At 31.7% G+C, this 24,150-nt stretch overlaps 3 protein-coding genes across 3 annotated transcripts; 1 reads left to right on the top strand and 2 right to left on the bottom strand.

Moving 5' to 3' along the window:
• Positions 1 to 11,168: 11,168 nt before the first annotated feature.
• LOC125064986 (dnaJ protein homolog 1) lies at positions 11,169 to 13,400 on the bottom strand. Its single transcript, XM_047672361.1, has 3 exons — positions 13,281 to 13,400; positions 12,278 to 13,116; positions 11,169 to 12,071 (listed from the first exon to the last, which is right to left on the bottom strand). The coding sequence occupies exons 2-3, from the start codon at positions 13,100 to 13,102 to the stop codon at positions 11,838 to 11,840; spliced, it is 1,059 nt and encodes a 352-aa protein (XP_047528317.1). The 5' UTR covers positions 13,103 to 13,116; positions 13,281 to 13,400; the 3' UTR covers positions 11,169 to 11,837.
• A 2,330-nt stretch (positions 13,401 to 15,730) lies between these two features.
• Positions 15,731 to 17,257, top strand: LOC125065955 (transcriptional adapter 2A). Its single transcript, XM_047673818.1, has one exon. It carries the CDS (start codon positions 15,977 to 15,979, stop codon positions 17,255 to 17,257), a length of 1,281 nt encoding a protein of 426 aa, XP_047529774.1. The 5' UTR covers positions 15,731 to 15,976.
• Positions 15,849 to 24,056, bottom strand: LOC125065945 (cysteine-rich protein 2-binding protein). Its single transcript, XM_047673807.1, has 13 exons — positions 23,760 to 24,056; positions 23,322 to 23,459; positions 22,810 to 22,958; positions 21,730 to 21,825; positions 21,438 to 21,582; positions 20,869 to 21,001; positions 19,984 to 20,399; positions 19,682 to 19,769; positions 18,797 to 18,987; positions 18,311 to 18,429; positions 18,004 to 18,182; positions 17,625 to 17,705; positions 15,849 to 15,964 (listed from the first exon to the last, which is right to left on the bottom strand). Exons 1-13 carry the CDS (start codon positions 23,969 to 23,971, stop codon positions 15,872 to 15,874), a joined length of 2,040 nt encoding a protein of 679 aa, XP_047529763.1. The 5' UTR covers positions 23,972 to 24,056; the 3' UTR covers positions 15,849 to 15,871.
• Positions 24,057 to 24,150: the final 94 nt, after the last annotated feature.

The raw sequence follows: 24,150 nt of genomic DNA, 5'->3' as shown, positions 1-24,150 counted from the left end.
ATGTTTTTCTTAATCGCAGATGTAAATAAAGATTAAGTGTAGGTACGAGAATTCTCGGTAATTACATGCTTCTGTTATGGAAAATCAGAAATAACGACGGTACCACATACACCCAGACCCAAGACAACATAGAAAACTAATGAACTTTTTCTACATCGGCTCGACCAGGAATCGAACCCGGGACCTCGGAGTGGCGCATCCATGAAAGCCGGTGTGCAGACTACTCGACCACGGAGGTCGTCAAAAAATATATCGAACACCAGCATCCATAAAATAAATATGTCATTTAGTAAATCTTACAAGTGGCCTAATTTATAAGCCAATTCTTTTCGACTATTTGGATGCCTAGAAACGACTGGCGCTTTGCTTGTTATCGTTTTAATTACACAACAGACAATTGGAATGAACTCATACATTTGACGATGTTCGTGCTCCAATATATTGGCGTAAAATGGATGTTTTAAATATTTAGACTTTGGTTGTACGAATATTATTGATCTCTTTAGATGTTTCTATGTTTTTGGTAATATTATTTATTGCTTTATATATGACGCTGATTATACAACAAACGCTCTGGATTTTAAAGATATAAACAAGAAAAGATTATAGAATCTTCAGTTTTATCGTCTTTTTGACGCCCTAGCCTCTACCGGTTAGTTACAATACCGGTTCTTCACGGTAGATTCTACTTTCCGAGTCATTGGTAGCTTTGAAATAAATTCATTAAAGAATATTTTAATTTGTTTTTTATTTGTATTTTTTTCTTTAAAATAAATTATTATACAATTATTTTCTAGCTTTGTTAATTATCTCATTTTCGCTTATTATTTTTAGCACCAGTTACATACATATATTGTCATCCATACTGCAGGCTTTTATACAAAACAAAAATAACAACCACGTTAAAATATAAATAGAACGTTTTACACTGTTTTTTTTAAACAGATTTTTATTTTGTACATCGTACCGGAACACCGATCTGATTGCTAGTGTTCGTCATTAAGTCTGCTGGTTGTATGCACTTGAAGACAGCCCCGGTCTATCCTTATGCGGTAAAAACGTCTGCACGTCATCGTTTATGTTTTCCTTATATGATTGTATTCATTGTTGTATATCACGTCACGGTTACGTCAATTGTAACTCGGCCATTATTTTCACCGTATAATTAATTATTGTAATATTTCCCATGAGACACATCTTATTCCTTTATTTACATAATACATGATCTTTACTGCAACACAACCATTCTATGTTTGACTGTTTGACTTACGATATATAAGTGTATTAGGAATATATCAAATGATGTCTAAATCACATCGTCTTTGATTAGTTAGTCTTTATTCAATATAAAAGTCTTAAACTTGCATATTGATAGTTAAAAATCTACCACCGGTTCGGAAATTAATATCTCCGACATGAGAAGAACCGGCGAACGAAACTCAGCGGGATTTTTTTTTAAATGTCATTTATTACAACTATTGATTTAATGTACTATAACAATAGATATATTTTCGTTATTTGAAATAGCCTGGAGGCGATCATCTCAACGTTATGTAAAAGCGTTTAAGCCGAATTATTGTATTAGTTAAATAATACCTATAACTGCATAATGTTCATAATAAAAAGTGTAGCTAACTAAAGCTTCAATATTGAATAGAGAAATTTCCATATTATTTATATGCATATGAACAATATATAAAAACGTCTTGACCGATTGAGGTCATACTGACAAAATATGTGCTTTATCGAGACGACGATTCATAGTTACGTTAGCGTCTGATCTCTCACAGTAGTCAAGTGTTCAGTCATCTCTCTTCATATATCACAGTGTTTATAATCTGGACCCATCAAATAAACCGCTGTGATATTTATAATTTTAAATAATATATAGACAGATATTCGTCATTCGTGTGTAGTTTTTGCAAATACTTTATTAAACGTAAACGGAGCACGCGGAAAATTACAGTCGAGTAACAAAAGCGAATACAAAATCAAAAATGCAAATTCCTGTTAGTTTGGTTATTATAATTATTGGATGGTTCTAAATGTAATTAAATATAAGTAAAGTTATACTTTGAAACAGAATACGAGTATCGGATAAAGCTTGTATAGCAGGAAGTCCCGAGTTCATTGCAGCGCGATAAACAGACGCTTCATACATTTATATGTAGGAGCAAAGTATACACTAATATACTTCATTATTCATTTAATTTGCGATTATTAACCGCTTTCAAAACTGAGTATTTTGTGTTTGTTCAGTAATAACTTTTATATTTGTGATTCGATTTTGATAATACTAAAAAGATAAGTGATCCCATCTCAATTTCATTCGTATTGGAAACAGGGATCATCCATAAAGTATTGTAGGCAGATCAAAACTTGGGGAATAAGGTAATAAATTAATTCTGAATAGGACTGCATACTCTGATCATATATTAGTAGGCCCCAAAGTTAATCGGGCCCTAATAGTTAATTTTATATTTGACGCGGATGAAATTAAAATATACCTAATATTTAAAATGAATATGTTCAATGAACTTTTATTTGCTCCAAGCTGCTGCACCCTCGACTTCATTCGCAATGACCCAATTAGGAAGTAATGAACCCTCCTGGGCATTGTTCATGATGAATGAAATATATCACGAACTGGGTTAGATGTAGATTCACCTGGCCGTTCTTTAAATTTAGCCTAAAGTTTTCTGCGAAATATGTGTTCCGATTTTTTTAAGTTGTTTATGGTACGGCCATCGCGTCAGTTTTTCTACATTATATAATTTATTTATTTATTTGTAAGTAAGTGAAACAAACAGCATATTTTATATTACATAAAACTTATAAACCTTAAATAACACACATACCAATACAGTTTCCACAAATAATTAATCTGGAAGTGAACATATATATAAAAGAGATAAAACAGTAAAATTAAATGTATGGTAATAAAAAAAAAAAAAAACTAACAAGTGTAAAAATGTATATAAACCAAACTTATATCATGTGAAATATGAAAAGGAAAAAAAAAATTAATAATAATATAAGTAGATATAAAAAAATAAACTATTAAGGAAGCATAATTTTTATGTAGTTTCACAGAATGGAAAACTACCATCATTTCGGAATGTAAATTCTAGATGAAACGACAAGAAACTTAGTATTCTCATAATATAATTATGCTCATTAAATAATTATTAAATATTATGTTTTGTAGTATCGTCCACGAAAATCAACTACTACTAATTCCACTTTATCATTTACATAATATCTTATCTATGCGATCCATTATCTATGACAATGATTTTGAATTACATTTGACATTGGAAAATCTCCGTGCGTTTGGCTCGAACGCCTTGCTATCGACGCAGCTTTAATCTAATATTAAAACGAAAATAACAATAATAATAAAATATGCGCACAATAATGTTGGAACAAAATTATAAGACCTTCGTCTATAAAAACAAAATTAAAAAAAAAACAACAGCATTCAAATAAAAATAAATGTTTATTTACAGGCACATCGTTTTGCTTGTTTATTTATAGTTTAGCTATCTAATTTGAAATAAATAAAAGTTTAAAAGAACAACGAACAATTTAATTACATTACGCAAACAGTTATCACATAATTACAATATACCTAATTATACCTTTAATGACGTGCCCAGGCGTATCTTTATTCTTCACGTAACCGCACGTGCCGGGTCTACACGTGGAATGATAAGGCAACCAAGTTCTAGAAGATTCGATCACTATATAACATACAATAGCACTTGTGACTTGTGAGATGGTATCATTTAAATATTTACCAACAATAAAAAAGATATGATATTCGATAGATATAAATTATTAACTGCTGTTGTTAAATTTAAGTATCAAAAATAAATATTTATTTCGGAACGTTAAATTAAAATGATTCTATTTAAATTTTAGGATTAAAAGTATATTTTAATTTTGGATTTTTAAAATAATTAGAACTAAACACATAACAATAATTAAACACTTGAAATAGAAAAATATTTTAATATTATATAAATTATTTAATGAACCGTATTTTAATTACAAGCCATGTACTAATTAAATATTTGCTCAACACCCGGAGAGGTCGTAAGGTTTAGATAACGTTAGTCACAATAATGTATTAAGGTGAAAATTATACAGTATAATAATTGTGACTTTATCTAGAAAATACATTTATGGAATATTGTTTTTTTTTATATTTTGTAGCTCCGAATATCTTTATAGAAATATTTTCAGGAAGTCACAAAATGATTATGTTAATAGGTATATAATGCTAATTTTTGATAATAAGCCTTATCATAAATAATGTCTTCCTGACTAAGTTTCGGGCATGGAGGACAAGACTAGACTAGATCTGCGGTTTACGCTACATAAGTGCACTCTTTTCTCCTCTCTCGGCAATCCAATATAGCTGAAATGAGATTTTTTTATGATGGTAGTAGATTGGCGGGCAAACGAGGTACCTGATGGACATTGGTGCAGTACATCGCCAATGCGCCACCAACCTTGGGCACTAAGGTGTGCTTTCCGACGCTCATGAGTCTTAACGTAACTTAAATCATTTTATAAAACATCATACAAATATTATAAATGCGTAAATTTGGTTGGGTTGATATTTGTTACTCAATCAAGACAAAACGGCTTAACAGGTCTGAATGAAGTTTGGCACAGAAATAGTCTGTAGTATTTTTATCCCTACTACCTGCACAACCATCTCCTCATTAGTATTATTATTATATATTATAATCTTCATTTATGTATCAATGGAAGTTAATACATTAAAAGTTGCGAATGATTTATTAAAAAATGAAGTGGATACGGTTCATTATCACGCAAAAATATCAACCATGGATATTCAATATGAGTTTAAAATAAATATTTTATATGAATATGAAAAATAATTTAAATATTGACTTTTTATTTAGCATAAGCTACATTTCTTTTCATAAGCTTTTCTTTAAATATAAAACAAGATTATAAAATGATTTATTACTTTATTTAGATCGAAATGAACTTACAAAAAAAACCCAGTGAAAATAATATATTTCTTTATAAGAAATTAAAAATTAAAACCTTTTTTGACATCTACATTCGTCAATTAATGAATGATTATTAATTATTATAATTATAATTGTCTTACTGTAAATAAGTATAACATTAGATTGTGTGGCGATAACACACTCGAAATGCAAATATCAAATGATTTCACTTCCGTCGTATACGACGTGCGAGGTTTTATTTTGAAACTCAAGGGGACTCAAGATTTCAGTCGAACATAGAACAGTTGACGACATCAATTTACGCATTACACAAAATGGGCGACTGACAGTTTCCGCTCGGGAGTTTAAGCGTCGATGTAGACAATTTAAATTATGAATTAGCCCTTTTTAAACACATTGGCGCCCTAGCCTAAGACATGAAAATGTATTCTTTATGATTATTTTTCTTTTATATTCATTTCTCTATTCGCTATAAATATTCAAAAATACTTAATACTTATTAATAAACGGTTATCTATTTTAATTTCTAACTTCTCCATTTTTATTTAGGTAATTATAATATTATTTAATATCTTGCTTTGTATAATAAACGCATCTGTTTAACGTGGTAATTTGATTGGTTATGATTATGAATAACATAAGGAACTTATGAAAATATAATAACAATCAACATGGCACGAATTATAATATTGTTTGTTTCCTTAATAAGCAATATATTCATTTATCTTTGTATGTTTACAAATCCGGTGTGCGTGCGTTTGTAACTCTTCTCTTACTCTTTAATAATTTTGATGAAATATTCATTTTTACTTAATTACGTGGATACTCATAATAAACTTTGCTATAAACGGACCTTTTAGGCGGCGTTGTCGTCGATTTTTTTTATATAAAAGGGATATCACGGAAACTCTAAATATTTTTTTATTCAAATTTTTAATATTAACTTATTGCCTAATTATTTTAAAATAAATTGTAAGGGTGATTGACTATTACCGTGTATTTAGCCGAAACGATAGATATATTAAATTGATTAAATTGATTCTTATAAAAGAATAAAAATTATAAGAATTAAAAGTAAGTAAACACCTTTTCCATTTTCTTGCTGGTTGTTCTCGATCTCAATATAATAAATAAACAATATTACATATATATATACCTTTACCATGTACATACTTTATATGTAGTTTGATACTAGCTGCCCGTCCCGGCTACACGTTTACGGGCTATATATACAACTTTTAGATTGAAATACAAACGTAAAAAGAAAAAATCATGTTTCTATCTAGATCTAGAATAGGAAACTCAAAATTTTTGGCTTTTGTCTACTACAATATTCATATACCTATTATTCACATAATTCCTCTTGTATATATAAATAATAATCACTGTTTATTGATGAAAATCGCAATAAAATCCGTTGCATAATTTAAGTAAGAAGTAATACTCGTTTTATATGTACGAGATATATTGCATATTTATGAGATGGTATATAGCAAATAGTACATTGAGAACATGCGGTGATAACTGGCGTAAAATTATCAGATGTTAGCTGTTGGGTTTTCTTTCTAGAACCACGTACACTTTATTATATTTACCTATTCATACTGATTGATTACGCTTAGAGTAAACTCAGTAATTACGTAGAGTATATTTTGCTTAGAAATTTACAACCTTATCACTATGTTAGAAAGATTAATTTTGCGTGTACGCGAATGACTGCACTGCATCCTCAGTGGTATAGGTAAGTACCATAAACAGAAGAAAATTCTAGAAAATTAAACTTACAAGGTATAGCGTGATAAAGTAAATTGTAAATAGTTTGAGCCACATTTTTTTTATTTTCTGTGTACATCATTTATACTCCTAAGGTCTTAACCAAACAACCAACCTTATTTCTATCAGACAGTGCATCCATGAAGATACAGCGATAGAAAAAAAATACCCAATTTATAAACTTAAAGTCTCCTAAACGTGGCAAACACAATATCATCTCTTTAACTTTACAGTAGTGCAGACTACTTTCGCATTCCAAGTACTACATGTACAGACCAAGCACAATCTCAATAAGTTGGGAAGACATATAATAACTAGTAATCACACTGAAGACAAAGACTTCTTAAAGTAGTTAAGTTATAGTTGGTGAAATAACGCTCGCGTGTGTTTGCAAGTCACGTTTTTGAAACACGTGACCTGAAATGAGCACGTGTATATATTTTTTTATTAACGCTCGGATAAACCAAACATAATTTTCCCAAATTTTAGGGAAAATTTAATTGTTATTTCAAAATCCAATATTAACAAAGTAAATAAAAACATTGCATTGTATTGAATAAATTAACCATTGCATTCGTTCATTATATTTGAATCATTTTAAACAGGTACCTATAGCAGTAATAGTAAATAAAAAAAATAAGACATACATTAAAAGTAACTTCGGAAAGTACCCTCAGATTGGAAGCCAAAAATTACATTAGGAAAATATAGGTACATAGATAATAGTCATAGCAAAATTAATTAACTATAATTGATCTAAAAGCATCGTAAAATATATAACAACAATGTGGCAACACCGATTAAAGAGCAACATAATATTATATAAATAATACACTTTATATCTGTTGCACAGCAGATACCGACCGGTTCGACTTGATTAAACCGCACCGCGTCGCGCGTACGAAGTTCTTTCTCGAATGAACTACGAAGAGAATTGTTCGAGTAAGTTCGGTTACTTTCGAGTAAAGTCGGTCACGTTCGGCACCCAGGCGCCATAACATAATATCGACTTACTGCATTGTCCGATTCTGCCGTTTTATTTTATGCGTATAATAAAAACAGTAATAACAACATACAATTTTATTATACTATTTTTATTTTTGTAGATAAAATTGTGATAAAACTGATTAATATTACGATGTATGCAATCGGGTTGAATCAGTGTAATTTTAATAAATATATACATTAAATTTCTTTAATTTAATGTATATATATATTTATTAAAATTATAAATAATGCCTTCATGAAAGCTAAGATTATAAAATTATGTTACTAAATGAATTGACCTAAGTACTCGCATATTTTTTATTAATTACTAATAATCGCTTGTAAAATCTAATCATTATTTATGTGTGATTTATGATTGATCTCCGCTGTGACTTATCTATCATAATAGTTAAACGAAGGAAATTTTCTAGTTTGATATTAACCAACATTAAACATTTATTCTTAATCTATGTCCATTATGTCTACAAATTAAGTCAGGATATCCTGCCTGTGATAAGCTTACTATTAATTTAATTCACCACTGGAAGTGAGTAAGCGGGTACAGTATTTACAGTTGATATATTTAGGCAATTATTTGCAAAATTCTTAGATTATATATACTTGAAAGATATACTTACTAAGATATTTTAGCCACTGAGACCAGTAGGTACAAAAATATTTAAATTAAAAAGTAAAAATTAAAAGAAGACGTCGCTACATTTTTTTAAATTGCCTTTTTGTTGATAATCTGCATCAATAGATTATAGAAAAAAAAGCACTGTCATACTATTTCTGATGTATATTAGAATTAATCAGAATCAGCAGGTACCTAGAGTATGAAAAGGTGTTAAAATTTTTGTATCGAGGTACTTCAGTTATCCGCTTTTCTGTGTCTATTTTTGCGAGTTATTAATAACAATAGTTTTTTTTACTATTATATATTTTTACCTATTTAATTTAGAGAATAATGTATAACCCAAATATAAATTTAAGCCTTTTTAATTTTTTTATGTGTCACAGGTTATGTGGATATTCAGCCAAACGAAATTTCTTACAGAGAATAAAAGCAATACAATCGCGGTTAAGATTTAATTTAAATACTATCTCACCTAGAGCATACGTCACAGACAAATTATAGTTAATAAGTGAAAGTTGGACACTCACTTCAATGTCACTACGCCTACGCTTACGCTTACTTCCGAGAAAATAATACCCATGCCATACAATAAATTAGTGCTAAGAAGGACACAATGTTCGTAATACTTCAACGAACTTTTAGAATTATCTTTGATTTACTTTCACAGATATTTTTTCCTGAATAATGTTTTGTTTTGGTTTACAGGTAGGTACATTAAGTATAAAATATAACGAAAATATCAGTAAAGTTTATTATAAATTTCGGACAGTTTCGGTTCTTATGTAGACACCAAATCTCAATTGCAAATTTTTGATTTTATTTGACTAAAAAATATTTTATTGAAATTATTATTAACATACATGCCATGAGTGACAACTGCTTCACGCTATACTTTCAATAACGCATTTTTTTACAAATATTTATTTTTGTGTTATATTATAAAGAGATATAAAAGTAACAAGTAAGCCTACTCTACTCGTGATAAGATTTGGAGCTTATTCCTCTGATAAAAGATATAAATAACCCATTTCTTTTATTTATTATTAGATGTGGGTGGAATAGATTTTTATAAGAAATGTAAAGGATTTAATTGAGTTTGTTATCTCAACCGTACCGATCAATGTCATTCGTGTCTTCTCCATCCTTCGTAACATTGGCGAAATATAATCTATGCCTTGATATTTATTCTACATAATCATCAACGTATACAAACTGCGAGCTTTTTTTATTATTTAGTATTTTATCGAGTAATACGTTTTTTTATTAATATATTTTAACATGTGATTTAAATTTATTAGTTGACAATGTTGACCATAAATGAGCACACGACTACAACATTGTATGGAGTTGATGCAATCTATCCCAGAGAGGGTCGAACGCAATGACGACAATCTTTCATAGCCAATTAATAAATCTGTTCGATGTTCACTATTATAGTCTATTCGTACAGAAGTACAAAACTCTCCTAAAACAAAGCTCATATTAATTAAGACCAATTATACCTAAAAGTTTATTGTGATTTTATTATTATACAATGAAATGTATTTATCCAATTCCGTTGAAAAAATCCTTTTAGCGGCGTATTTCCCCAATATTGAAAATAACTGGAACTCCACTTGCGTCAAAAATTTGGTTGCATTGGTTGGTGCCGCTGTCAATGACCTATTCTAATTTATATAAACCAAGAAATAGGAATATAATAATGTATCTCGATATTACATTACATATTTATACATAAGTAATTATTAACTTACAAGGAAATGCAATATGAGAATAATGCAAACGAATTTCAGGTCAACGACACTAATTACAACAAATTATGTAATTTTAATCATTTATTAACTTAAAAAAATGTATCGTCACTTTTTAATAAATAAAGACAATAAAAAAAGTGGAACAAACAGAAAGTAAAAATAATCGTAAACCAAATTAAATAATTAGGTTTAAAGATTCTTGTTCCAGTATTTCTAATATTATTGTAATTTTATAAATTAGATATTTTATTAAAATATGTCTTGAGATAAAAAAAAAGATAGAATAATCAGTTATAATCAAAATTAATTCAGTCGAACGCGGAGGCGGGCGCCGCGGATATTTTTACTAGTGACGCGAGAGCTCTTCAATGCCCGCACATGTCTGAATGCGGCTTGCAGCCACGAAAACAGTTTTTTTATTCTAAATATATAAAAATATATTTAAAATCATTTAACTTTAATAAAATCTTTTTCATTGTGGTAAATATGATAGACTTCTATTTATTATTGTACAATGGTTCCAAATGTGATTAAGCTTATTTTGAAAATGCAATTATGCATACATTAGATTATATTAGAGGTCAATAATTAATTTTGTTTCATAATTAAATTAACTTGGAAGTTAAGTGAGGTTAAAACAATTTAATATCAGCGACAAAAATGAAATAAATTTAAGAGTTATCAACTATATACAATGAAACGAACCCGCCATTTCTGTGGCCGCACTCTTCCAGCTCTCGCCAAGGCCCTCTCCCCGTGCCAACTGGTGATGACGTCACCTAATTCCTTTACAGCTGTTTATACACTATACTTAATGTAGAGTGCCACTATATTATGTCCCACAGTTATTTTCAGTTTATTTGCAATAAACACATCTAAAATTATTCTAGCTTCAAACTTATTTTAAGAATGTTGTAAATATAGGAATGTGAAGATAAATTAAATAGAAATATGTGAAATCAAAAACCATAGATAATTTAAATATTTTATTATTACCATTTCAACAGTAATTATAAGTGATAAGTTTATATTTGTCAATCAAACAATGAATAGAGGATTACAGTCTTTAAAATACTATACTACATATACAACTTTTGCAATTAGGTATTTGAATCAATGTTAATTGGAAACTACAATTGTCAGTTTTATTTCAGTATGAAATATTGAACCTAAAACTTACAATCACTGCCCTAATCAAAATATTTACACAACTTAAATATTTACATCTTACAAAATTAAATAATACACTCGGAATAAACTTTCACAACCATTCCACTTTTCATCCTAAAACGCATGAAAAATCTCAGACACTCAAGATTAGCTAATTCTGTTAACTATCATAAACAGACAATATTTGTCAATAAATTAATTATCTCTTTTTCTATAATGCAGAGCATCTTACTCAAAGAAGAATAGAATCTGTATATTAATAGTCAGAGTTATTATGCAGAGGATAGTGAGCATTATATATGAGTGTGCTCATTACCAGAATGTAGTTTCTGCAACAACTCTCGACTTACTCTTGTCCTCCCAAACATAAAATGAGTAAGTTTTATATTGAAAACCTAATAGGAATGTCCCATTGTAACAGTTGAGCTTTAAAGTGCAGTCCTCATGATCAAATGGGCTACAATACTCCTAAGTCATTAATGAGATTTCCAAGTCTTCAATATTTTAATTTGGTAATGTATCCATGAGGATTTCTTTCACTCCTGAACTCAGGCGGTCTGGGAATTTGATGTCAAATGCAACAAGCAGATCACCTTTCCTTGTAGGTTCCTTAGGGAATGGAAGTCCATAACCAGGGAATCGTTTCACAGTGTATGGCTTCACCACTTCACCTTGAAGGTTGACAGTCAGTTTTTCTCCAGACATGGTTGGCACTTCAATTATTGTCCCACAAAGAGCCTAAAGAAAAAAAAAAATTAGTAATATTGTTAACAATACTGATATGTTAGTATTATGCAAACAACAATTGTTTAATAATTTATAGTAATGTGCTGACTCAGAGTTCATTAAATGCATCATGTGAATCAATAAACTTATTGATATACCAATGGGATTCCCATAGGAATAAAGGATTGAATAACAATAAATTAATCTGGGATTCTTACCTGTTTGAGTGAAACTTTGGCTGTATATCTGATGTCACTGCCTTCTCGCTTGAACAATGGATTAGGTTTGTCTCTAATGTAAAACACTATATCAGCTGGGATCTTGTTTCTCCCTTGGTCACCCTCTTTCTGGAACGTTATTTTTGTACCGGCTTTCCAACCAGGTTTTACATGGATGGTCAACACTTTGTCTTCCTTTTTCGATGTACCATCTGGTTGGATGACACGACGAGATATCTTCATTTTCTTTACGCAACCACGGGAAATATCTTCAAGCGACACGTATAAATCATGTTCTATTGGCGGATCCTGAGTCTTCTCTTTTCTGTTAGGAGACCCGTGGAAATTGAAACTGTGACTTCTGAAGGCGCCACCGGGGCCACCTGGTCTTGCTTGTCCCATACCCATGTTCGCGAACGGGTCCATGTCAACATCCATGTCGCGGTCGAAAAACATCGTCGTTCCACCTGTGCCGTTCAGATCGAAGAATGCTTGGAACGGGCTCGCTGAACCAAAGAACTGTGCAAAGGTCGCCCTCGGATCTCCATGGAACGTGTACGAAAACGACTGGCCACCTCCTGGTCCATTCTGTCCACCCATTCCTCCCTTAAGTCCTTCCTCCCCGTGAGCATCATAGATTTCGCGCTTTTTCTTGTCCGACAGTACTTCGTAAGCTTCCGCTACTTCTTTAAACCTTTCCTCTGCCCCGGGGGCTTTATTTTTATCCGGATGGTATTTTAGTGCTAATTTTCTATAAGCTTTTTTGATCTCGTCATCTGTCGCTCCTTTCGAAAGACCCAATATTTTGTAATAATCCTTTCCCATTTTGATGATTTATCCTGAAACAAAGAAACGATTCCTTTTAGTTTTCGCTGACACCATTTTTGGAGACTTATGAACCGCGCAATACTACACTATTTTCAGAAGATTTGGTTCTTGATTATTAATTTTTCTACTATAATAAAACATTATAATGCATAAAAAACGTACCAAATATACTTACAATAGTAGGTTTAATTAGAAATCCACTAATAACTAGATGAAAGTCTTAATATATCCACTCACAACACAACTCACAAGTTCACACTATCTACTTCACAAATGAATGAAACGTAGCGCTGTCGTCGCGCCAAAATATATACATTAAAACGTCTAGAACATTCTAGGGCCTTCACTTGACGAGTAAAAGAGACACAACATGAAAATTATATGGTTAGTAGACGTGTTAGAAAGAGATAAATATAATTTTAGGACTTCAATTAGAACCAAGCACCGAGTGCAGACTTGACGTCGCTTTTGTATTTAGTTAGTTTTCAATTGCAAGCTACTAACTGTGACGCTATGTTTGTGTTATTACTAACCAATGACAGACGACTTTTTAAATACTAACCAATAGAAAAACAGTTCAACAAGCTTTGGAATAATAAAATAAAATGGTATGAAAATTAATGTAATGGCTAAATACCCATTGAAAACTGCCTTATTATTTGTGACGTAGCTTTTCGTATTCAAGAAAGAGATAGAAAAAGAAATATAGGTAATGATTGAGTCAGTGCAAAAAATATTTATATTTTGGTTTTTATATTCATGACAGTATGGTTTACTTTATTTTATGATACATGAGTAAAAGGACTATGATCGTTTAGCAAATCAAAACTATTTAAGTACTCATACAATACAATTTTAATGTGAAATATATATTAGAATACAATGTTAATATTGTTTATACTTTTAAAATATTCCTAAATAACATCGAATATATAAAATTTTATGTTTTAAAACAATACAAGGTATGGTGTTGAGATTATATGAGCATCAAACACGTGAGAGATAAAACAGAATGTGGGTCAAGAAACAGCCAACAGTTCACGTGTACGCGTTTAATATTCATCAAGTAATGCCAAAATTAATTTTGTATTAATGATTTATTTGTTAATCATATACATTTTGACATTTTATGCCATACATATTATGTATACACACAAATTAGGTGTACGAAGTATATCAGTTAAAGAAAGTAAGTAAACGCGTCCAGAATAGTCTAGAAATTTCTGTGTGTTTCTATGTCGCGTGTAACTTTGAACCGCTAAGCGATATGCGTAAGAAAAACGGTAATGTTAAAACACAGTACACATTTTATACACGTTTAATAAACTAATAGCGATAAATTTTACACTATTAGTTTATTAAACGTGTTAAACGTAATAAATAGTAAAGCAACTTCATTGTATACGTATTATGCTATTGCTAGGAAAATTGGTTTAATTTTTCGTTGTTCCTATTCTTTATTATTCGGAAGTTATTTTGACAAATAATGAATACACGTTATTTCTAATTTTTTAGTAAATTTTTTTCAGGGATGTGTAAAGGAAATTGTGTCCAAATCGTCTTATAATGTATGATGTCACCAAACGGCAAACATGTAATAGCTACACCTTAAAGCAGGCTAAGGTATTGTAGTTTGACCGTACCTATACTTTTTTTTGTTTAATATTAATTAATGATTTATTTATTTACATTAACAGTCATCCGAGTCGTAATTGTAATATAAACGACGCATGCAGGGTTTAATAACAGGTTGACATTTTAATGTGATTATAATATAGGTACCAATTAACAATGTATCGTAATCAGAAATCGAATCTTGGAACGTGACGTACGGGTACCTCCCGTGGGGGAGAAGTCAACGAACTTCTCCCCCACGGGAGGTCATCAGTTATCATGTTTGCACTATATTTAGGTAGAAAGTCCTATTCATAAACATTTAAGAAAAAACTATTTTTCTTCTTTTATTATTTTTTCTTAAATGCAGAATCAGTTTAAAGAAGTTTAGAAGAGTAAGTAAGAGTATTTTTTTTTCGTATTCGCTCTGAAATCGCTGTAGTTTGTTTGCTTGTAATTTGTTATATTATATATTCAGTATCAAAAGTTACGCCAATCGAGCCTACTTTATTGCAAATAGGTCTACAGCTCTAGATTTTCATAATGTACACAAATGTAATGTATATAAATGTTTTAATATTTTGTTATATTAAAAAAATAATAAGTTAACCGTAGTTTTAATAATTGTTATTTATTCATTTTTAAATTCCTTAAAAAGTATACAAAGTGGGTATAAGAATTTTAATTTAAAAATTTTTTTTTGGTTAAAGGTACAGTATATTTCCTGTTTTTATTTCATTAATTAATAAAAATAAATATAACACAAAGTATTTATTTTTATGAAGTGAGTTCATCCCGAAAGTTACGAACATATTCAATAAATAATAAATCTTAATATTATCACATTATGTAACAATTATTTATAAGAATATGATTTTTAATTTTTGTTTCAATCTGTAAAGTTTTACATTAGCTTTCTATATCTTTATTCCGATACTTTGACAAGTCTACATTGACATTTGACATTGTCATGATTGACATTTGACAATGCATGAAGGAAACAACATTAAAAAATAAGTATGAATTAAAATACCGAGTTTAGTATCGTGTAGTTTTTAATGATCTGTATAAAGTTAGGAAAGTATTGTAAATATAAAACTGACATTAATGGTCTCAATGAAAGAACGAATAATCAGAAAACAGTTCATTTAATCATCGAACTAATCTCAAGAACAGCGCATGCCGACAGCCTTTATAATCGATGTCGTAGTATTTCTCGTAGAAATCCTGTATCAGCTCCTCAACCTGTGAAAGATAATGGCTAATGATATATTGCAAGTAAAATGTGATATTTGTGCGGAAATCGCCCATGAACCTTTCATTGAATGTTGTGAATGTGAAACAAATTTATGTAGCTCTTGTTTCGCGTCAGGGAAAGAGAAGGGCAGTCATAAAAATGATCATAAATATGCGGTAAGGAGAAATGACTTCCCGCTTTTTGAAAATTGTAATTGGTCCGCAAAAGAGGAATGTAAGTTGCTATCGGCACTCTCGACGTACGGTTACGGTAATTGGGAGGAAATATCGAAAAGTGTACACACGCGATCGAAACTCGAATGTCAAGAGCATTACAAGAAATATTATATTGAAAAAGTTCAATATACTGAATTGAAACTAATACCAGAAACAGAACAGTCTTTATTTTTGAAGCCCTTGACACCATATTTATTCAACACAGAACTGAGTACAAATCCGCCTAGAAATAATCAATCAGATCAACTCTTAGCAGGCTACAATGCATATAGATCCGAATTTGAACTGAGCTATGATCACAATGCAGAAAACATATTTAACATAGAGGATGGTTATTCTGATGATGACGATGATTGTATGGATGCTTTAAAAGTTAGCTTAGTGAGTGCACTGAACACAAGACTGAAAGAGAGGCAACGACGATACAAAGTGATTCAAAATCATGGCCTCATCATGCCCAATAAACTCTTATCTTGGCTAAAAAGGTTTGATAGTACATTATCGAGACCAAAATCTGAACGTCTCCTACCATTTATGCAATTCATGACAGGCATGCAATTTGATGCGTTCATGGAATCTCTTAATTTAGAAGAAGATTTAATAAATAGGATTGTGCGACTGTGTGAATATCGTAGAAATGGCATGAGAACTTTATACTCGGCAAGATTGTATATGCAGTTAAAGAAAGACAATGATATGGCTTATAAGGAACAGAGATATGCTACATCTATAATGATGAAGAAATTTGACAGCCAGTCGCCAGTCAAGCATAAGTTTTATTTTGGAAATACCATCGGCAAGAGGTATAGAAAAGCATCATTGCCATTAGACATCATTGATCTACCGGGTTTTCATTTATTATCAGAGAGCGAAAAGAGTTTGTGTTCCAACATAAGATTAATACCTAGAAATTACTTGGAAATTAAAAAGATACTTATTACTGAAAATAATAAGCTGGGCTTTTTGCGCTTGTTAGATGCAAGAAGAATTGTTAAAATTGATGTAAATAAAACAAGGAAGATATATGACTATCTTCTGTCTGAAGGATTTGTATCAAAGCCTTGAAATAAATATTTTAAAGTAACATATTGTTTTTTTTTAATTTAGTTGTAGTAAAATTATTGCACTTTTATATTATTTAAACATATAATTAAACTTTTACTGGGCTAATTGACTGTGAATTTTTTTGGGGACAATGCTCTGTAACTATTTTTTGTCTATTTAATTAATATTTTACAAAAAATATTGAATTGATTTTGATAAAACTCTTTGGATACCAATATCTGGGAAAAAGTTGTAAATAGAAAGGGTTCTCAGAATTAGGCCTTAAATCTAAATAATTAAATATTTTGTTTGATTTGAAGTAAGGGTTTTCCTTTCAAGAAAAAATATTGAATTGAAAATACTTTACTTTCATGTATAAAATACTTACTTTGAAACCAAACTTTTGATACAAAAATATGGCTGGATTGGTAGGTGATACATGTAGAGTGACATCCTTATCTGTGCAGGTCTGAAAAAAATATAAATATTAATAAGAACAGTAGCTCATAATATACACAATAGATTTAGTCAGTTTTTGCTTAGTGTACATTATTTTGTAATCATACATAAAGCATTTTTGCTGTAAAAAAAAACCTAACAGAGAGATAGTCAATTAAATAATCCTTAAAAAAATAATTAAAGGGTAAACAATTCTCAAAATTTGGATCAAGCTCCTTTTATTATACTAGCTTGATAATTTTAGGCTAGATGAGGAACCATTGGAGCAAAGGGTTAACATAACGGCGACGTCTGCCTGTGTGTGTCACCTGCAGCAGATGGTACAGCATGAAGGCGGCGAGTCCCTTGCGCCTCCACTCCGGCCTCGTCAGCACGAAGGAGACGTAGGCCTGCCCGCCGGCGTCCGGCACCAGGAAGGCGCAGCCCACCACCAGCCGACCGAACGTCACCACGCAGCTGAACTCCGGATACTGCAGCGCCTCCGTCACTGGCCACCGATATAATACGTTAACGACTATCGTTAAATTGATCAGTATTAAAGTTATTTTTATAATGTATTTATAGTTTCGAGTAAATAATATCACATCGATAATTCGGATATCAGTGTGTACTCACAGTCGATGCCGGGCCAGAAGAACTGCGCACACAGACTGTTGACGGCCGCTATGTGCTGCGGACGCACATACGAGAAGTCGATGGGGGGGCGCGGGGGAGGCTCGTAGTCTTTAATGTGTCTGCGAAATTCGATTTGGTATCAGATCCCATCACACTTGTCTCTCAACAAGATCATGAAATAAGTGAGGCACGAATGATGTAGTATAACGCTGGGAAAACCTTTGTATAAACCCAGCTGGAGAGATACCAACTCAGATATCATTAGTAATTCAGCAAAAGCGATACTTTTTTCACTGTCTTTGATTAGGGGAATGAAAATCTCAGATAGAATGGTTTTTATTTGTCTCTGTGCTTGTCTATTAGAGGAGGTGAATACTTTTAAATTAAAATATATTACATATATATACCAAAAAACAGACCAATTAATTTGATCATTATTTCATAAAAAGTTCTCTCTGAAATGAAACAATTCTCGGTTCGAATTACCTATGAGTTCTCCTTAAAAGCTCGTCTCTAAGCTTCAACCAAGTCGGCATTGTAGTCGCGTCCCTTCGAATATATGGTTTTAGAATGGTCCCAGAGTAGGGGGAACGGAAGACCGTCGGCTCGATGTGCGACAGCAGTAGCGTACCGTAGTTAGTGCTGGATATCGTTCCGGATAGATTGTCTATGAGATACTAAACAAAGGTATATTTTTAAATAAATTAAATAAACACGACCGGGCAGAGATTTCTTACTCTAGAAAATAAGGTTTGAGTCAGTATTTTTTTTATATTTTGTTGTTTTCAAAAAAGTCCTAAATCCACTTTAAGCACGAATCAACAAAAAAATAACTCTCCTTTCAGGGACCTCTTCGTGAATAACTTGCACAGAAAACCATGCTCTCCATTGTGCTACAGAGTCTGGCAGCGAAGGTGTTTGTCGAAATGGTTGGTTTAAAAAATCAACAAGATATTGAAATAATATCGTTTTCCGTCTCGCATTTATAAATTTGGACCTCTAATTATTGTTTTAATAATAATAAAAAAACCATTGTTTTAACGTTTTTATATTGTTTTAACGTTTTTATATTTATAAAAACGTTATAACAATGGGTTTTTTTCTTCTGATTTCAGAAGAAAAAAATTATTTAAATTGATACTTTTTTAAAATAAATTTTTGAAGTTGCATTTTTGACTTATTTTGAAAAAAGTTAAAAAACTTGATAACTCAAAAATAGTTCACTTTTGCATCACGCATATAACCGGCGCGACCGGGGGTTAAATTTATTTCGATAGAATTATTTATTTGGTAGCACGTACAAATGGGCAACTTAATTTTAAGATGAACTGACTTATAAACTATGTGTAAATTTAAATTGAATTTTCTTACCGATCTTTGGAATCTGTCCAGAACACGTTCAGCGTTCATTACCACCCTCGGGTCCTCTGTTACGTAGCCACCCAACAGTTTCACCGTCCTAAAGGGAACAGTGTACTCTTAATAAGATGGATACTCTGTATCCTCATCACCTTATTCTACACCGAACGTATGTTACATATACAGAAGTACGTATATACATAAACACGTTTGTACAATAGAAGCGCTATTTTCGTGATAAGTACAGAGTAAAAAATATATATAAAAGATGGGCGGCAATTTAGTGGCAAAATTATTTAATTTTGGATACTTACTTATCCAAATCAAACATCGGCAAATGGTGATGTCGTTTCAGTCTCCGTAGCGCTAATTTAGCCTTCAGTCTGTACAGATCGGCTTTTTTATTCGAGTCCTTCGCTTTGGGTATGAGATTTTCCACCGTCTTCAATAGTTGGACCTCTTCGTATTCCGTCATTCTAACTAAGTCTTTCTTTTTATCCTCTGGTTCTTTCTCTATCCACGGCATGTCCGTGGAATTGGGAAGCGAGGAAAACAGGGAGTACGCCCTGAAGACTGGTTTTTCCTCGACTTTTTTCGTTTTCGCTTCACTTTTCTTAGCTTCGCGGCATTTTTCGTCGTCAGATTGGAACTCTGTGTGGTTGAGTGAGCTGTGCGAGTCCGAATCGTAGTGTAGTGACGGTTTGTTTGAATGTAAGCTGGACGTATCGCTCTGTAAACAAAAGTTTAATTCGGTTACGTTTGCTGACTAGCTTAAATAATTCGTATGTACAGGGTTCGTGCTTCTTTATTGGATTTGTGCGCCACACAGGACTTCCGTATCCTAAAAATGCGGTAATTTTCGTAAATTCGTAGGAATTTGAATGATTGTACAATATACTTCTACTTTTAATATCAACTATCGTCCCTAGTCTTTTGATAAATATGTTAGTTATTTCTTATAAATATGACAATTTCGAAAATATAATGTCAACAGCAAGTAGCAGTCAACGTGAGCATAAACGTGTAAAACAAATTGTTGGTTCTTCGGGGCCCTCTCAGCACCTCACCCTGGGCACGTGCCCCGAGTGCCCGGTATGGTACGGACGGTAATGGTAAGACCACAACTTATTGTTTTTTTTTACGCTTAGTCTATCAATAACTATGCAGTGTACGATAATAAAATAAAGCAGTACACTCACTCGCGCTACTTGGCTGGCGGGCGTGAACTGAAACCCTCTGAAGATGCTTTCAACATCCGTGAAGTTGTCTTTTGCGGTAACGAAGGTCATGTTCTGATTTTCTCTATCCATTGTATCGTCAAGATAATCTTTCCTGTATTAAAAAAAAAAAACAAACTAACTTAACGCCCTTCAACGCAAATGCGGACCAACATGTACGGCCTGTAAATTTCCCACGGCTGGACTAAGGCTCCTCTCCCTTTGAGGAGAAGGCAAGGAGCATATTTCAATAAGCTGCTCCAATGCGGTTTGGTGGATTCACATGTGGTACAATTTCGTTGATATTAGACACATGGTTCCCTCACGATGTTTTCCTTTACCGCCGAACACGAGAACAATTATATATGTATAACGTAAATTAAGCACTTGAAAATTCAGTGGAGCTTGCCTGGGTTTGAACCAGCAATCGTCGGTTAAGATATACGTGTTCTAACCACTAGGTCAACTCGGCTCTTTCTAGGCCAGCTCGGCTCTTAATGCGGACCAAGGCAAGTAATAATTGTCTCTAATTGTAGTAATCTACTACTCACCTCATGTCAGAATCAAATGGTTCACTGAAAGAGGAAGTTGACACTCCACTGTGCTCATCTGTGTCCAAGCGACGTTTCTTGGGTGGCCCTTCGTCGGTTTTCCCCAGTGGACGATCAGGTTTATGATTAAGATAATCTTGGTAACCTAAAAAATAATTAAATATTAATTTTATAAAATTAATATAATTAAAAATATTAAGGTTTTTGTGTAATTTTAAATAGCAGTAAATTTTGATTGTAGGCTTAAATAATTTTGTATATAGTCCAAACAAACAATACACAAAGTAGTTACCCATTTCTGTCACTTTAGCGATGAATATAGTTTTGTCCAAGGACATATGATTTCGCGTGCGGCCACCTTTTGGTCTATCACGGGCCAGCTCTTGTACTAAAAATAATGAAATATGCGAAAAATAAATTTAAAATATTATAAGGTATTGAGATGTTACGTTGTAAATGAGACATATTATGTTATAAGGTATTGAGTCTGTGCGCCCCAGATAGATATGTGTGGCGGAGACCTCGACCGTCGTTGCCAGCGCTGCCCAACGGCGAACCAAGTTGCTCAAGGAGGCGCCACAGACGCGCACGTTACGTACCCTCAACGTCATAGCCGACAGGGTAGATTTGTTTTATTGCAGCCTGAGTGAACTCACAACTGTAGCCACTTGGACTATATCATATATAACGTAGACTTATTTTAAATATTGTTAAACATGCTGTAATATCGAATTAGGACAACAATGTCCTGTAATGATATGTATACAGTTTTGTATTATAAATAAAAATATTAATTACAACAATAAGTGAGAGTTAAGATGGCAAAATGGTTAGAAATATTAATCTTAACTAAATATTGCAGGCCTGTGCTCATTTACATAATTATGTAATTATTTGTAATTCCTCTTATGCTTTGTGGTGAAGAATAACTTGGGAAATTGTAGGGAAACTGACATAAACTGATATAAACTGACTTGTAAATTTCATTAAGTATATGTAAAGTGTATATACATTTGTGTAAATCGCCAATTCACCACCAACTGAGGTGTTATGCTGCTCGTGATTGTAATTACACTGGCTCACATCACACAATATTTCAGCTTCCAAGGTTGGTGGCGAATTGATGATGTAAGGATTTGATTTGTTTGCCAAATATAATAATATAATTGATCATGCAAGTTGCAAACACATTCATGTTGATTGACATTAGGGTTTTACTAACCTTTAAATAATATATTTTTTAACAAAACATGTACCTGAATTCTTCTAGTAAAATGAAAATTTTCATAAGGAAAAAAAGAAAAAAACTTCTGAGGTCAGAAATTGTACTGGTAATTTTGAATAAAGCAGTTGCAAACCAAATTATATTTACATATGTGTGCAGCAACAGCTGGGGAGAAATAGTGCTGCAATTGCCACCATCCCGACTCCCCGAGTGCAATAGATCCCGACCGGAAGAACAGATTACTGTGCACTGAGAGTACACCAGCTATTGTTCCAACCCAGTTTTTCTTTTGTTTACTGAAATTAAATCCAACAAATTTAAGACTATTAAATATGAGTACTACTATATTGAAATGCCTCATACAATTTAAATATATACAAAGATTCTTCTTCAGTTATTCATATTTTTTCATATTGGATTATTTTTTCAGTTTTAAGCTAAGCTTTTTCTACCATTACATAATTCTTTATATAATGTGAATCATAATAACACCTAGTTCTCTTAATAATCCATTAATTTACTTATCATAATAATCAAAGTCATTTGGTTTGTATTTAACAAAAGTTATCTAGAAGATATCACTATTGAAGCTATAAGACCACTTTTTGTACATGCTTATGGAACATCTCTGTTTGTCATTTTCATATTTGTGAACTTACAATTGGTCTCCAAAAAGTTGCACCCAATATCTATCAACAAAAGAACATATATGGGTTTTATAATGAAAGAAGCCATGATTACTGATGCCTTGCATCTGAATGCTGAGATGGTTTAATGTCAACAGAAGCACATTAACCCTGGAATAGAAAGAAAATATTGCAGTTAGTATAGTATTTTATAATTATGTAATTTCATTAGATTTAAACTATTACAATTAGATTGTAAACAGATTAGAATTTGTATGTATTTATTACAACAAACTATTTTTTTTATAAGTTGTATAATTTCGTTAGCAGTAGTATCAATATTGTATGTTTAAACAGGATTTAAATATTATAAATTGAAAAACCGGTTATTATATATCAAATGTACTTTAATAAATCACTATTAAAGTATTAAATAATAATAGTATATTAAATCTATATTATATGACTTACCAAGTGAATCTATTACGCCAAAACTGTTCTTCAGAATCCGTAGAACAATCTGCACACGTAAAGTCAAAGAATATATCGCAAACGAAGTCGCCAGGAGTACCTTGTCTTCGTAAACAACTTAAGTGCACAAAACATATACAGGTGTCACAAATTAGTCCTGGGCGATCCTGTTTATTCTCAGGCTCATTGCAATACTTGCACGTTGTACTCATTTTGTCTTACATTTCATAAATGTAATAATAAATTAGCCCAATATTTGTATTTGTTATATTTTGATAAACATAACCTGAAAAAGTTTAAATAACACAAATGTGTCAATGTCAGTGTCAAAAAATTAAGCAAAATGTTGCCAAATATATATTAGATAAGAAAATCGTTAGGTAGTACTTAT

The sequence above is a fragment of the Vanessa atalanta genome, chromosome 1 (genome assembly GCF_905147765.1).
Source record: "Vanessa atalanta chromosome 1, ilVanAtal1.2, whole genome shotgun sequence".
NCBI lineage: Eukaryota > Metazoa > Arthropoda > Insecta > Lepidoptera > Nymphalidae > Vanessa > Vanessa atalanta.
The sequence above is the reverse complement of the archived record's forward strand: the minus strand, read 5'-3'. Positions and strand labels throughout refer to the sequence as shown.